The sequence below is a fragment of the Saimiri boliviensis genome, chromosome 2 (genome assembly GCF_048565385.1).
Source record: "Saimiri boliviensis isolate mSaiBol1 chromosome 2, mSaiBol1.pri, whole genome shotgun sequence".
In the NCBI taxonomy this organism is placed as follows: Eukaryota; Metazoa; Chordata; class Mammalia; order Primates; family Cebidae; genus Saimiri; species Saimiri boliviensis.
The window spans coordinates 80980791-80995207 of NC_133450.1; the positions used below are offsets into that span (position 1 = coordinate 80980791).

The 14417-nt window shown below is 43.0% G+C and overlaps 2 protein-coding genes and 1 long non-coding RNA gene across 20 annotated transcripts in view; 1 reads left to right on the forward strand and 2 right to left on the reverse strand.

The window, feature by feature from the left end:
* The window catches only part of LOC104651540 (uncharacterized), a 100474-nt gene extending 96940 nt beyond the window's left edge, over window positions 1-3534 (reverse strand). For all 9 annotated transcript variants that reach the window (XR_012516277.1, XR_012516278.1, XR_012516275.1 and 6 more), the window contains exon 1: window positions 2281-3534. This is a non-coding gene — a long non-coding RNA (uncharacterized LOC104651540). The remainder of the gene's footprint in view (window positions 1-2280) is intronic.
* A 188-nt stretch (window positions 3535-3722) lies between these two features.
* The window catches only part of SHF (Src homology 2 domain containing F), a 108914-nt gene continuing 98219 nt past the window's right edge, over window positions 3723-14417 (forward strand). For 4 of the 5 annotated variants that reach the window (XM_074393675.1, XM_074393677.1, XM_074393674.1 and 1 more), the window contains exons 1-2: window positions 3723-4032; window positions 4431-4499. The gene's annotated coding sequence lies outside the window, so the exon portion shown is untranslated. The remainder of the gene's footprint in view (window positions 4033-4430; window positions 4500-14417) is intronic. The other variant, XM_074393678.1, reaches the window with a different exon arrangement.
* SLC28A2 (solute carrier family 28 member 2) overlaps window positions 4848-14417 on the reverse strand; it is a 39318-nt gene continuing 29748 nt past the window's right edge. For 5 of the 6 annotated variants that reach the window (XM_074393673.1, XM_074393670.1, XM_074393671.1 and 2 more), the window contains 8 exons: window positions 14013-14138; window positions 13799-13929; window positions 13214-13382; window positions 12812-13009; window positions 12072-12153; window positions 9937-10035; window positions 9561-9666; window positions 4848-6622 (listed from right to left, as the gene is read on the reverse strand). In XM_074393673.1, the coding sequence (XP_074249774.1) occupies window positions 6505-6622; window positions 9561-9666; window positions 9937-10035; window positions 12072-12153; window positions 12812-13009; window positions 13214-13382; window positions 13799-13929; window positions 14013-14138 (1029 nt within the window). In that variant the 3' untranslated portion in view covers window positions 4848-6504. The remainder of the gene's footprint in view (window positions 6623-9560; window positions 9667-9936; window positions 10036-12071; window positions 12154-12811; window positions 13010-13213; window positions 13383-13798; window positions 13930-14012; window positions 14139-14417) is intronic. The other variant, XR_012516279.1, reaches the window with a different exon arrangement.

The window sequence follows — 14417 nt, forward strand, 5'->3', positions numbered from 1 at the left end:
GCATGCCCCCACATGGAAGGGTTATTACTATCCTGCTTACCACCCAGAAAACAGTTCTGATTGCCTTTAGATAGGTGGGCTAGTCTCTAAAATCCCATCTTTAAGGGTCTGCTTTTGAAGACTGCTCCTGGCACTAGCATTTTTTGAACCTATCGTCTCAAGAAAACAGAGTTTAAAGCAAAGGTATGAACATTTTTATGACGAATGTTTTATTGACTGGTAAAATGGCAAGGAAGCATGAGGAGAAAAAAGAAGTGAGGTAGGGAAGATGTAAAAACAAAGAAATGTGCTACCAAGATGGCCATAGCTTCATTGCAAACAAAGATGTTTGCCTGGTCTTCCAGGGCATCTCCACAGGGTGCATATGAAGCCACTGCCTCTCCCAGGAGGAAAGGTGAACAATGCTGGCTTCTTTTTATCTCCTGTCTCTCAGTGGTCAAGGTTTGTCCTACCCTAGACATGAACTCTCCCACACTTCAGGGTTGTAGTACCCGTTCCTCTAGGTAGCTTCTTAGGAGGGCAGAGCCTCTGCAGTCCATTTTGCCCAATGTGCTTCAGTCTTTCCTCCTAGTCAGAACTACACGGGGGCCCCTCGGTGTGTGGGGGCAGGTTAGCAGCAGGGGCTGTGGCTGTGACTTTATGACTGTGAGACCTCGTAGCATTTTTGTGAGAATTTGGTCAAGTAATATCCAATGCCTGGCAGTCAGTAGGCACTCAGTAAATGTTAGCTATTATTATGAATAGTAATCAAGTTAATTTTGTGTGTGCGATTCTTACATGATATGGCTGGTAGGAGCATGTTCCCCACCCCTTCTAAGCCTTTGTTAAGCACCACTGTGCTCAGTCACACACTGACATAGCCAAATCTAAGCGACTCAACAGTACCAAGAGCTGTGGTCCACAGCAGCACAGGGCAGTCAGGCAGCAAACAGCTTTGTAGTCAATCCACAAGAATGACAACCACCATCTAGGCAGCAAATAATTATGCAATGGAATGCACTGCTTTTATAGAAATATGACTGGTGATAATGCCTTCCATTCTCTACCCTAAAACATTCTTTTAAATATTTAACTTGTCTCTGAAATCTACCAAGGAAATAAATTGATACTGATTTTTGTTCTATAAATCATAACGACATAGCTCAAAGATAGTTTGCCCATTCACAGAGTCATACATTTGCTTCTGAAACCATCAATACAGGAATCCTCAACTGTCAAGTGTCTGAAGAACATATTTTCTGTGGGAAATTCATGACATTGCCCTCTGAGTTTGGTTAATCATAAATAAATATTCTTCATTTGATGAATAATTCAAATCTGAGTCTTGTTGCCATGGAAAACAAGGCTCTCTCTTCCCATTTTTCTTTATCAGGCACTCAATGCCACAGTCATAATGTTTACTTCCCTTCAGGGAACAACAGCTCTTGACAAGTGGAAATATGACTTCAGCAAAAAAAAACTCCACTCTGTATTTGTTAAACTGCTTCAATATTATGTTTTGATTCCTGCTTTGAATTTATGGAAAGGATTTTTAAGTCAAAGGAAATCTACTGATGAATGTGAGAGGCATGAACCTTGAGACAGCGACAAAGCACATTTTGGGCTTTAAAGAAACACACCATTTACTTGTCTAGAAGCAAGAGCTGAGTTTTAAAAAATAGAAACTGATATCTAATAAAAATATTAGCAGTAACATATATTTAGGTAATTTTGAATCAATTTCCTAAACTGTGCTTTCCTGTTGATGACAGATGTTTATCATGAGTGTCTGGCAATTGCATTGAAACTATTTGATGACCTGTCTGGGTGTGGTGGCCTTGGGAAGCCGAGACAGGTAGATCACTTGAGCTCAGGAGTTCAAGACCAGCCTGGGCAACAAGGTGGAACTCTGCCTCTACGAAAATTACAAAAATTGGCCAGGCATGGTGGCGTGCACTTGTGGTCCCAGCTACTCAGGAGGCTGAGGGAGGAGGATCACTTGAGCCCGGAAGATGGAGGTTGCAGTGAACCAGGATCATGCCACTGCACTCCAGCCTGGGTGACAGAGTGAGATCCCATCTCAAAAAAAAAAAAAAAAAGAAACTATTTAATGACCTAGTTGCTCCCATTCCTGGATTTACATCACTCCCATTACCTGACAACAGATTTGGCTTCATCAGTTCTGATATTTGGTCTTATACCATAAACATGGCATGGAGCTTCCTGTCTGAATCCCTCAGGCCACCCTCATCAACCACCAGCTGGACCCAACCCATTCCCTAACCCCACCCCTGAGCCTACCTCTGGCCTCTAGGAGTCAGACATACACAGGACATGGAGCCAGGTGCCACTGAAAAGAAACATAAGAAATTTATGATAGAGATAAGGAGAAACTATTTGCTTTAGTCTGCACAGGCTACTAGGATAAAAACACCTTTGACTAGGTGTCTTTTAAACAAAAGAAATTCATTTCTCACAGTTCTGGAGATAGGAAGTCCAAGATTAAGGCACTAGAAGATTTGGTGTTTGATGAGGGCCAGTTCCTCTTCATGATCTCACAGCCATCATCTTACTGTAACCTCACATGGCAGAAGGGGCAAGGGACCTTTCTCAGGCTTTTTTTTTTTTTTTTTTTTTTTTTTTTTTTTTTTTTGAGACGGAGTTTCGCTCTTGTTACCCAGGCTGGAGTGCAATGGCGCGATCTCGGCTCACCGCAACCTCCGCCTCCTGGGTTCAGGCAATTCTCCTGCCTCAGCCTCCTGAGTAGCTGGGATTACAGGCACGCGCCACCATGCCCAGCTAATTTTTTGTATTTTTAGTAGAGACGGGGTTTCACCATGTTGACCAGGATGGTCTCGATCTCTTGACCTCGTGATCCACCCGCCTCGGCCTCCCAAAGTGCTGGGATTACAGGCTTGAGCCACCGCGCCCGGCCAGGCCTTTTTAATAAAAGCACTAATTCCATTCATGATGGCTTCATCCTCATGACCTAATCCCTTTCCTAAGAGCTCCACCCTCTTGTTCCGCCTCCTAGTATCTCCCCGGGAAGTAGAATTTCAACATGTGAATTTCAGGACACACCAACGTTCACGGCGAGACCCTATCTCTACAATCATAAAAAAATTAGCACATGCCTGTGGTCCCAGCAACTCAGGAGGCTGAGGCAGGAGGAATGCTTGAGCCTGGGACGTGGAAGCTGCAGTGAGCCCAAATAGTGCCACTGCATTCCAGCCTAGGCAACAGAGCCAGAACCTGCCACAAACAAATAAGTAAATAAAATGAATGAGACAGCTTTAGAAGTACTGGCCTAGAAACATGTCCATACACATTAAGCAACAAGGGCAGGTTGTAAACAACAGGCACCAGAGAGGCTTTACGGTGTACTTTAAACAACAGACCTCCCATTCGGTGACGCAACCTGACTCCCTCCTCTCCTCAACCCCGCGGTCTCCTTTCCTCACTACTCCTCCCCTAATACAGCGCCTTTCCATGATCTTCCGTCTTTTTCTCTCAGGTTCAGCTCTTCCCTCAGCGTCCCGGATCAGAGCCCGGGTAAACTAGTTGTGGACGGAATGCGCTTGCGCTGCGGAACCTCCCAGAACGCGAAGTGGGCGTGTTTCCCCGCCCCCAGGGCGGAGCCCGAGAGTGGTTGGTCCCAGTTAGGGGCCTCCCAGGATTGACTGTGCCTTCCACCCAACCCAAGCGGTCCAACTCGCTTAGATCACTTCCGGCCTCGCCCGGAAGCGCCTCTCGCCCTGTGGTGTGTTTTGAGGACTCTTGTCAGCTGTTGTTTTTCTTGTTCCCTCCTGCTTTTGACAGTGTTCTGCAGACACTGGTGCTAAGGTTGGCATGCTTCCCGCATTTACAGCGAAGCCCTCTAAGAGGGAGGGTTTAGGCCAGATTTGCTTTAAATAAGAACCTGAGAATTAAAAACCGAATTAAAAAGTTGGCCTCCGCCCTGGAGGAAGATAAAGAGCCCTCTCCATCTCTGATGCTTCCTTGTGTGAACCGAATTTCATACATTACTCAACAAATCGATACCCGTGAACTCAGGTACCTTAATAGTAGTAATAACATTATTATTACTATAATTTATAATAGTATTACTATAGTATTATAGTAAGTATAGTAATAGCTATTAGTAGCAGCTAGTAGTAATAACTAACCTTACATTAGACTCGCAGCGAGCAGTCAGTTTTGATCCCTGCTGTGGTTTGATTGCCGCCTCGGAAACTCATGTTGAAACTTAATCCCCAGTGTGGCAATATTGAGAACTGGGGTCTTGAAGAGATGATTGGGTCATGAGGGCTCTGCAGTCCCGAATGGACCAATCCATTCGTGGGTTAATGGGTTATCACGCAGAGAGATTGGTGGGTTTATAAGAGGATACCTGAGCTAGCACACTGAGCCCCCTCACCATGTGATGCCCTACACTGCCCCTCACTCTGCAGAGTCCCTACTGGCAAGATGCTGTCACCGGGTGCGGCCTCTTGACCTTGGACTTCTCAGCCTCCTTAACGGTAAGAAATAAATTCCTTTTCTTTATAATACTATTACTATAATATTATTCTTCATAAATTACCTAATTTTATATATTCTGTTATAAGCAACAGAAAACAGATAAGCCCCTTACAACAATGTCACTATCTTTACCCCTAAGGTGGGTCCCACTATCCTTATTTTATAGATGAGGATGCCAAGGCACAGAGATGTTAAGGAACTTGTCCAAGATCACCTTAGTGATAACTGGCAGAGCTTGAATGAGAATTCAAGCAATCTGGGCTCATGTCCAATAGCACCAACCATTGCATTCTGCTTCCTCTCAGAAATAAACCAGGCATAGAGTAAAATTCATCTGTAGTTCAAGAAACAATTTATTGAAGCTTTCTTTTTCAGTCAAGTTTGGCCAAACACGGGAGAGAGGATAGGAATGGAGACTGAGAAGACGACCAAGTGGTTCTGAGCTCAGAGAATTGGGAAATTGAAGGAGGTAGATTAGCTAAGGGAACATACAAGTACCTGAAACCTAAAAAAAATTTTTTTTGAGGTAAAATTCACATAACATAAACTTAGCCATTTTGAAGTGAACAATTCAGTGACAGAACATTCGCAATGTTGCACAACCACCGCCTCTATCTAGTTCCGAAACATTCCCGTCACCCCAAAGGAAAACCCCAAACTCGTTAAGGAGTTACTCTCTAATCCCTTCTCCCCCGGTCCCTGGCAACCGCCAGTCTCCATTCTGTCTCTATGGATTTATATATTCTAAATATTTCATATAAATGGAATCATACAATAATAAGCCTTTTGTATCTGGCTTCTTTAATTTAGCATGTTTTCAGGGTTCTACATAGCATAAATCAGTACTTCATTTTTTTAATGAGTGAATAAAATTCCATTGTGTGTACATAACACAGTTTATCTATTGATGGACATTTACACTGTTTCCAATTTTTGGCTGTTGTGAATAGTGCTACTGTGAACATGCATGTACATGTACTTGTTTGAGAACTTAGTTTCAATTCTTTTGAATATATATGTAGGAGTGGAGTTATGGGGTTATATGGTAATTCTGTATTTAACTTTTTGAGGAACTATATCCTTTTGAATCCCTTCCTGAAGTCTATAATATTGATATAATAAATAATATTAAATATAATAAATATTTTGAATCAGACTTTCTCAGTCTCAGCACTGTTGACATTTGGGACCAGAGAATTCTTTGTTGTGGGAGGGCTGACCTTTGGTTATAGGAATTTTAGCAGCAATATTGGCCTCTACTCACTAGATGTCAGTAGCATCCTCCCGCTTAAATCACCATTAATGTCCGGAGACATTGTCAGATACCCTCTGAAAAGCAAAATTGGCCCCCTTCCCACTGAAAATTACTGTTTTAAAGGATTCCCCATAAACTTGGAGCAAATGTGGCTAGCACTAAAGCAGAATACTAAAACAAAGTAATGACCTTTAAGAAATGCATATTCCTTAGAAGTCTTCCTGAGTATACAGGAAGTATTTTTTGTTTACTATGTAATGGTGTTTAGAAGTTTTTAGATTTACAAATGTTTGACAACCAGAAAGGTCTTATCATTAAATATTCATATACCTTTCAAATGTAACATCAGTAATAAAAATCCGGCTCATCCACAACGCCAAGAAATAGAGCTTCTCCCCCATCCCAGGCACATTACATACTAAATCACATTTATAGCATACTGCATCACATATTTTTAAGATGGCAACTAGGAGCAAGATTTATAAGATTTTTTTGATATCGTAATATTTATTTTTTTAAATAAAATTTCAGGCAGGGCCCATGAGGAATGTCATTTTTTTTGGTCTAGCCAAATAATGGAAAAACAAAAGCTACTTTTCATTATTGGGATACAGCGAACCAGAATGAATCTTTTACATTTCCTGTTGAAGATCTTGGTGAGATAGTTGTGGGAAACTGGAGTATGTAAACACCTTTGCTGTCACAAAGCTGTTAAGATCAAAACTGTTACGGAAATGGATCGAGCAGCCTTAGGCACAGATGGTATTGTTGTAGAATCCACAGCAGTTAGTAAGGGCCATGGCACTGAACTCCTTGTCTTCCCAGAGACCAGAAAAAGAAGGAGCGTTGGTGCCATTCAGAGAAGTACTGCAAAGAACATCCAGAGAGGTACATATTGGGTCAGATAGGAACAAAGCAACAAAATATAGCAATAAGTTATATTAAGCAGCTGAAAACAAACAAACAAAAAAAACCTGTAAATGGATCTGTCAGCCGTGACCAAATAAACAAAACCCAATTACATTTCTTTTCTCATTCATTCCCAAGATAATACTAGCAAGAAACGCTAAACTATGTGTCTGCTCCTTTTCCCAATTCCTAACCACAGTCCATTTGGAAATTTACAGATACCCCTGAGTCAGAGTGTATGGCTTATAATGATTTAGTATTGAATTTATTCTAAAAAGTAACGTGGTATTCCAAGGCCACCTTCCTCTTGAAAATAGCTTACACTTAATTAGTATAAATTAATTGGACAAAAACATTACGTCTTTCATATTCTAGATGCTAATGATCTTTAGTATGTGACTTTAGAAATCCACCAAAATGCCATAAGAACGTAAGAATCAGGCAACATGATGAATGCCCATCTTTACAAAAAGTAAAATTAGCCAGGCATGGTGATGTGTACCTGCCCTGTAGTCCCAGCTACTTGGGAGGCTGAATTGGGAGGATTGCTTGAGCCTGGGCCAAGATTGTGCCACTGGACTCCAGCCTGGGCAACAGAGCAAGATTGTGTCTCAAACAAACAAAAAGAATCAAACTATGCCAGAGCAATGATGACTCCAGCTCATAACTCATCTTTTTTTTTGTTTTGAGATGGAGTCTCACTCTGTCACCCAGGCTGGAGTGTGATGGCACAATCTCAGCTCGTTGCAGCCTCCACCTCCCAGGTTCAAGCAATTCTCCTGCCTCAGCCTCCCAAGTAGCTGAGATTATAGGTGCCCGCCACTATGCCCAGCTAATTTTTGTATTTTTATTAAAGACGAGGTTTCACCATGTTGGTCAGGTTGGTCTTGAACTGCTGATCTCAGGCGATCCCCCCACCTCGGCCTCCTAAAGTGCTGGGATTACAGGCATGAGCCACCACACCCAGCCATAACTCATCTTTAATAGTGCATCAAAAGAATTTTTTAAAAAATATGTTGGTTGCCTTCTCTGATGATAACCTCCAAACACAGGAGGGGCACCATTCATTAACTTGGCCCAGTAACCTGTTAAGCAACTAGTACCTGAATATCTACCTATATGGTGAACAGATCACTTAATAACTTCCAAATGTTTGTTTGTTTGAGACAGGGTCTCATTCTGTCACCCAGACTGGACTGCAGTGGCGTGGATCATAGCTCATTGCACCCTCTAACTCCTGGGCTCAAGTGATCCTGCCACCTCAGCCTTCCATGTAGCTGGGACTACCGACACACACCACCATGCCAGGCTAGTTTTTTTGTTTTTTGGTTTTTTTTTTTTTAGTAGAGATGTGGTTTCACCATGTTGCCCAGGCTGGTCTTGAACTCTTGAGCTTAAGTAATCCTCCTGCCGTGGCCTCCCAAAGTGCTGGGATTATAGGTGTGAGCCACTGTGTCTGGCCCATAACTTTAAAATGTATCTCCAGCTCTGATTTCTCTCTGGCAGCCCAGACCTGAGGTGGTTTTTCAGTACCTTCATAGGGTGGTCCTGCAAATACCTCCAAGTTAACACATCAAAAACTGAATTAAGCCTGGGCATGGTGGCTCAGGCCTGTAATCCCAGCATTTTGGGAGCACAAGATAGGATGATCATTTGAGGCCAGGAGTTCAAGACCAGCCCAAGCAGCAAGTGAGACCCCATCTCAATAAAAAAATATATACAAAATGAAAACCGAACCAAGCCATAATCCTCTCTCTTTTACTCCCATTCCTGAAACTAGTCCTCCTCTGTGAATGAAGGGCACTCCTTAGACCCACTTGCTCATGCCAGAAAAAAGATAGTCATTTGAGACTCCTTCCTCTTCCCCACCCCACCTCTTCCTCCTATCTAGCCAATGACCAATCCTATTAATTCTACTGGATCTAGTGTATCCAACTTCACAACCACTTAGTATCAATTCTTACTGTCTCTCACTAGGACTATTATAGCAGGCTATTTTTTGGACTCCCTGTCATCCAAATGACTACCAGAATGATATTTTGAAACAGCATAGTTGATCATGCCAGTGTTCAGAATTCAGCAGGTCAAAACCTAAATTCTTTCGTATTTCATAAAAGGCTTCTTATAATCTCTCAGCCTTTTTTCCCACAACTCTCTTCACTAACCCATATATTACCACCAATACATACACACATTTGATTTGAAGGCACCAAACATTCTAGTTCCTCAAATCCTTCCTTTCATGTGTTCCAAAACTAGTTCTTTTAGATGAATGATATATCCTCTTATTTTCATATTCTAGATTTTGGTAAACAAGTTCATTTTTACACTACCTGTATTCATCATGATTTTATCAATTCAACTTTATCCTCTCAGTCTTCATTTTTGTCTGAAGAAATCTATAACATTTTAGCCACTTATAACCATTGCTAAGTCTTTACCTATAACCTTTCTGTATTCCAGTCACAATAAGTAGAGTAATTTCTTTTTTTAAAGTTAATATAAAATAGAGACACAGTCTCGCTATGTTGCCCAGGCTTGTCTTGAACTCCTGGGTTCACGCAATACTCCTGCTTCGGCCTCCCAGAGTGTGGGGTTGGATGTGTAAGCCACCATGCCCAGCCAGTAGAGTAATTTCTTATCAGGGAAATAATTCTTCTTTTCTTTACTTCTTCCCTTGCTTCTCTGCTTCTCAGTAGCCCACCAATAGAGTTAAACCCTGTCACTGGAGCATACTAAGCTAATAATGAAGATGCACCCTATAAGAGAAAAGAACACTGATCTAGGCCATTACCAGTACCCACAGCCCTTCTCATACACTATTCAATCTCAACAGGATTACCCTGGAGACCTGAGAACCATGGGTAAGAAAAGGGAATGGGCTTCTGGTACTCACCTCTGAAAGAGCTCTCTGCAGCACATGTAGGTCTCATAGGTTCTATTGGTGAAACTTGTGTTTAGGAAGGAGACGCAGTCAGGTTCCCTGGGGATATAGAGGATTCCTGGATAAAGCAGACAGAGATACCAGGGGAAAGATTTGACACATGCTTCTCTTCATTCTTTCTGTATGAATTGAGGAAACTTGATTAGGTGCCTTTGCCATGTTTCTGTGGAATGGATGGATAAATCAATATTCCCAAAGACATCCTGTCATGATCTAGGGAAGTGATCTCTGCTGCCCCTGTTCTCAAGGACAATTCCACCTTCCTCATATTATTCCTCCAACCATCACCCGCATGCAGCAGCATCTCCATCAGAGCTGAGGCACCTACCTGCCACACAGGCACTGATAAGGGATACACAGGCCCCTGTGAAGAGGGCTCTGACCACAACCTTGGACAAGTCACTCTTCCGGTGAGGTACTATTGATGCTGTAGACAATAAAATAAAATAATTTCAGCTTTTTCCCACCAGGCAATCAGGTAAATCCCATGAGTCCCGACTTAGAAGAAAGCAGAGGAACAAAACACAGCTGATGAAGAGCATCCTTATTACCATCCACCTGAGACTGGCCAGTGTTGCCCTAAGAAATGTGTGTATACATTAGTTCTGAGGGATCACTAACTTAGACCTTCCTCAGATCAAGGATTGAGTGTCTGACCCTCATTTTAATGGTTCTGTGAACATACCCAAGACATATCTGGATCAAGCAAGGCTCTGGGTTGATCTAGACAGGTACAAATGCCTGGCGTTCGCCGCTTGAGATATGCACTCTTAAGCCTGGACCAGAATTACATGGGCTATTTTGAGACACAGGGCTAAGGAATGCAACACTCACCTAAGACTTAGTCACACAATGCATATCCCACTACTAGATGGCAATCTCATAGTCAGACAGTAATCAGGCATCAAGACTACAACAATGTAGACAGGTGTTTAACAGAAGGGGAAAAGGTAAATTGGAAGGGAATTATTTCCCCCTTAAATTAAATTGGCTACCAAATACATGACTTAAATGACTACCTCAGAATATAATTGCCTTTAAAAAGGGACACACTGAGCTATATTTATTATAATCTATTCCAAAATTCCTTCCTTTCTTCCTTCCTTCCTTCCGTCCTTCCTTCCATCCTTCCTTCCTTTCTTTCCTTACCTTTTTTTCTTTATACAGGACCTCCCCCTGCTGCCACCCATGCCAGAGTGCAATGTTATGATCACTGCTTACTGTAGCCTCTATTTGGGTTCAAGCAGTCCTCCCACCTCAGCCTCCTGGGTAGCTAGTACTACAGGCATATGTGCAAACATGCCCAGCTAATTTTTAAATTATTTGTAGAGACAGAATCTCACTATGTTGGCCCCAGGCTGCTCTCAAACTCCTATAGCAAGCAATTCTCCTGCAATGGCCTTCAAGTGTTGGGATTATAGGTGTGAACCACCACATCCAGCCTAAGATCCATTTCTAACTTGTATCTTCCAAACTTGGGATCTGCTAGTCATCCCTGTGCCCCTGCACTCAAGGACAATTCCACTTTCCTCATATTATTCCTCTGCCCGTCACCCGCATGCAGCAGTATCTCTAACAGTCTAAACAGATCTGTGTCTGCTTCAAAAACCTACTCCTTTAACATTTGTACTTGAAGATTTAAATCCAACACTTTATACTACTCTCCCTTACTCTGTATCTGCCTTATGTGCCTGCTGCTTTTATTTGTTGTAATTTCTTGTGCTTCCATTGAGGACAACTAATGAGCAGCCTAATTTCAAAAAGTGTCTTCACTACTGAATAAAATATGAGGCCAGGTGCAGTGGCTCACACCCGTAATCCCAACATTTTTGGAGACCACAGTGGCAGATCACTTGAGTTCAAGACCAGCTTGGCCAACATGGTGAAACTGTTTCTTCTAAAAATACGAAAAAAAAAAAAAAATTAATGGGCTTGGTGGCACACACTTGTAATTTCAGCTGCTTAGGAGGCTGAGGCGTGAGATTCGCTTGGACCCAGGAGGTGGAGGTTGAAATGAGTCGAGATCACACCACTGCACTCTAGCCTGGGCAACAGAATGAGACTCTGTCAAAAAGGAAAGAAAAAAAGAGAGAGAGAGAGAAAGAGAGGCAGAGGGGAGGGAGGGAGGAAGAGAGATCTTATATATGCTCTATTCCAATGTAATGGCAAAATAGAAATAATATCATTATGTTTTCTTCCTCATAGAGAAAATGAAAATAAAATTAGCCTTTGAGGCCTTCAAATCAAAAGGAAAAAAAGTAACAATTTGAGATTAGGGCTCTGTGCGTAGCCAGGTAGCATGACTGCCAATTAGGTCCAAGTCAATTACAATCTAAGAAATGGGTCCATTTCACATCAGCTTCCTTATCTGATCCCAACTTGTACTGAAGCACTAAGACTACCCGCTACAGAAGCTGGGCTCTGGCTGTCTTACTGGGGAGCTGGGAAAATGGATGAACTCACTCAAGCCTCCTAGTGTGATTCCTATGGAACTAAGATTGGCAAATCCACAGAGTGAAAATGTTGTAATGATTTCAGCTCTCACCTGGGGAAAACAAAAATAAATAACCAAATAAATTCAGTCCCATGTATGCAGTCTTATAATCAAAATAGAACTTCCAGAGTACAGAGAGCCCCCAGTCTTTCCCATGGTTTCCCAAGGAACATAAAAGGATGCTCAGAAAATAACTGGTTCCCTGAGTTACTATAGGGAAAATGACATGGAAACCACCATGGGCCTCATTGCCCAACGCTGTTCTTGTTGAAGGCTATGAATAAGGAGAAGGCCTGGGAATGAGAAGGACTGTGAAGGAAGAGGAGAGAGAAAAAGAAAGAGATATAGGATATTAATTTGGAGCAGTTTAAACTTAAAATGAAGAAGGAGACCATAGACCATCAAAAGACAGTGTCTGCCCTGGACTGCCCCAGCTGTAAAGACCTAGCAATTAATTATAGAGAGAAGTTGGGTCAGAGTTGGGACAGTGGTTGGCGGGTATGGCAGGTAATAGCATGCAACCCTATAATAGCTCAGGCGCTGCAGATGAGCCTGCTAGGTATACTCTTTTGTTTGCTTTGTAATTAGGCCTGCGACCCTGGAAAGGTATCTGTGGGTCTACAACATACCTGTGTGGCACTTTCTGTCTACCCTCAGATAATCATGGCTGAGACCTCACAGTGTTTATGCTTTTTGGATTGTCACTTACAGAAATCCACTGTTTCTCTCCCTCAATCCACTCTTCCACTCCAGAGAGACGTTTGTTCTTATATTGAGACAGTTGCTGATAGGCCACAAACTCATTTGTGAAGAACTTGATTCCCACCAGCTCAGCCACCATTGGACAATCTGTCCACTCTACACCCATCATGAAAACCATGGGCCTTAGAATATAGGAGCAGATGACCTGAGTGAAAGAGAGAGATCCTAGGAAAAAGAAGGACTAATAACAAAGGTCAGGTGCCAAGGACCTTCCCTGGAGCCTTGGCCCAATCTCCTCCACCCTTCTATTCATGCTCTCTCTTAGCTTACTGTGGGTCAGGAGGACATGCATGGTTGAAGGGCTACCTAACCACATCCCAGAGAGAGCCCAACAAATATAATCATTTACCTGGAAAGTGAGCCCCTGTATGTCCACCAATTCCCCCAGCCAGGAGAGGGCAGCATTGATGAAGGCTAGCACAGCCAAAAAGGCAACCAGGTTGGCTGCTACATTAGCAGCAAGACCTATGGCATCTGTGGCTCCATTGCTTGCAGCTTCCAGGACATTCCTCTCCTTCCTGTGATTATTGGGCAGAGGGAAAGAGTAGGGTATCTAGAGTAGTCTCAGCCCCTCAGAGAAAAGAGATCCTACTCTCCTTCTTGTACGGGAGGAGGGTGCAAGGCCAGTGTAGAAGGTGACAGGAGTTCCTCAGTGACACTATTAGTGGAAATTACTCTGAAGCTGTATCAGATATAATTGTCATATAATTGCACTGATGGCAAGGATAGAGAGCTAGTGGCATACAGAAGCTAGTGCCAGGTGGGAGGGTTAAATGAAGAAAACCAGCATAATTAGCAAGCAGCAGAGATAGGCAAGAAGGAATATGGAATCGCATTATTCCCCCTCAGGGAGATGTGAAGTCTCTACCACCACAGTGCCACTCTTAACTGCAGCTCACCATCTCCCAAAGCATTTTTGCCTCCTTGGACTCACCCACGGGGCAGTTTTACCCCTTCCTCACTCTTGAACTTGGACTCCTCCACTTCTGGATACGCCAGTTTTGACAAGGCAAGAGCACAAGGGGCAGCCATCACAGAGGCAGAAATCAGGGATGATGCATCAACCTGTAAGGCCAGACTTAGGCATCAGTGTTTCTATTAAACCCAACTCAAGCTCACCCAGGAGTGATCAAGCAGACTGTACCTACCCCAAAGGATATGAAGGCTCCCAACACAGTGCCAGAAATGGTGGCAAACCCTCCGGTCATCACCGCATGGATTTCAGAGAGTGTCATGTCCGCAAGGTAGGGACGGATGAGCAGAGGTGCCTCTGTCTACCAACAGGGAGAAAATAGATTCCACGAAGGTGCAACTCCCCACACCAGAGTGCCCACCCCAGCCCCAGGGGCTGGACCCACTAGACACACGTCCATCCAGTGTGAGCACTGTTCAGTGAGGTACAGCTTTACTTAGTGAGCACAGAGCCCTGCTATCAGGCCCATCCAACATCTGCCTTACTTCTTCTAGCACCCAATCATGTCCTGGCTGGCACAGTTCTCACCTGTTTCCATATATGTCTGTCTCATCTATCGACATGTTAAAATGTTACAGAA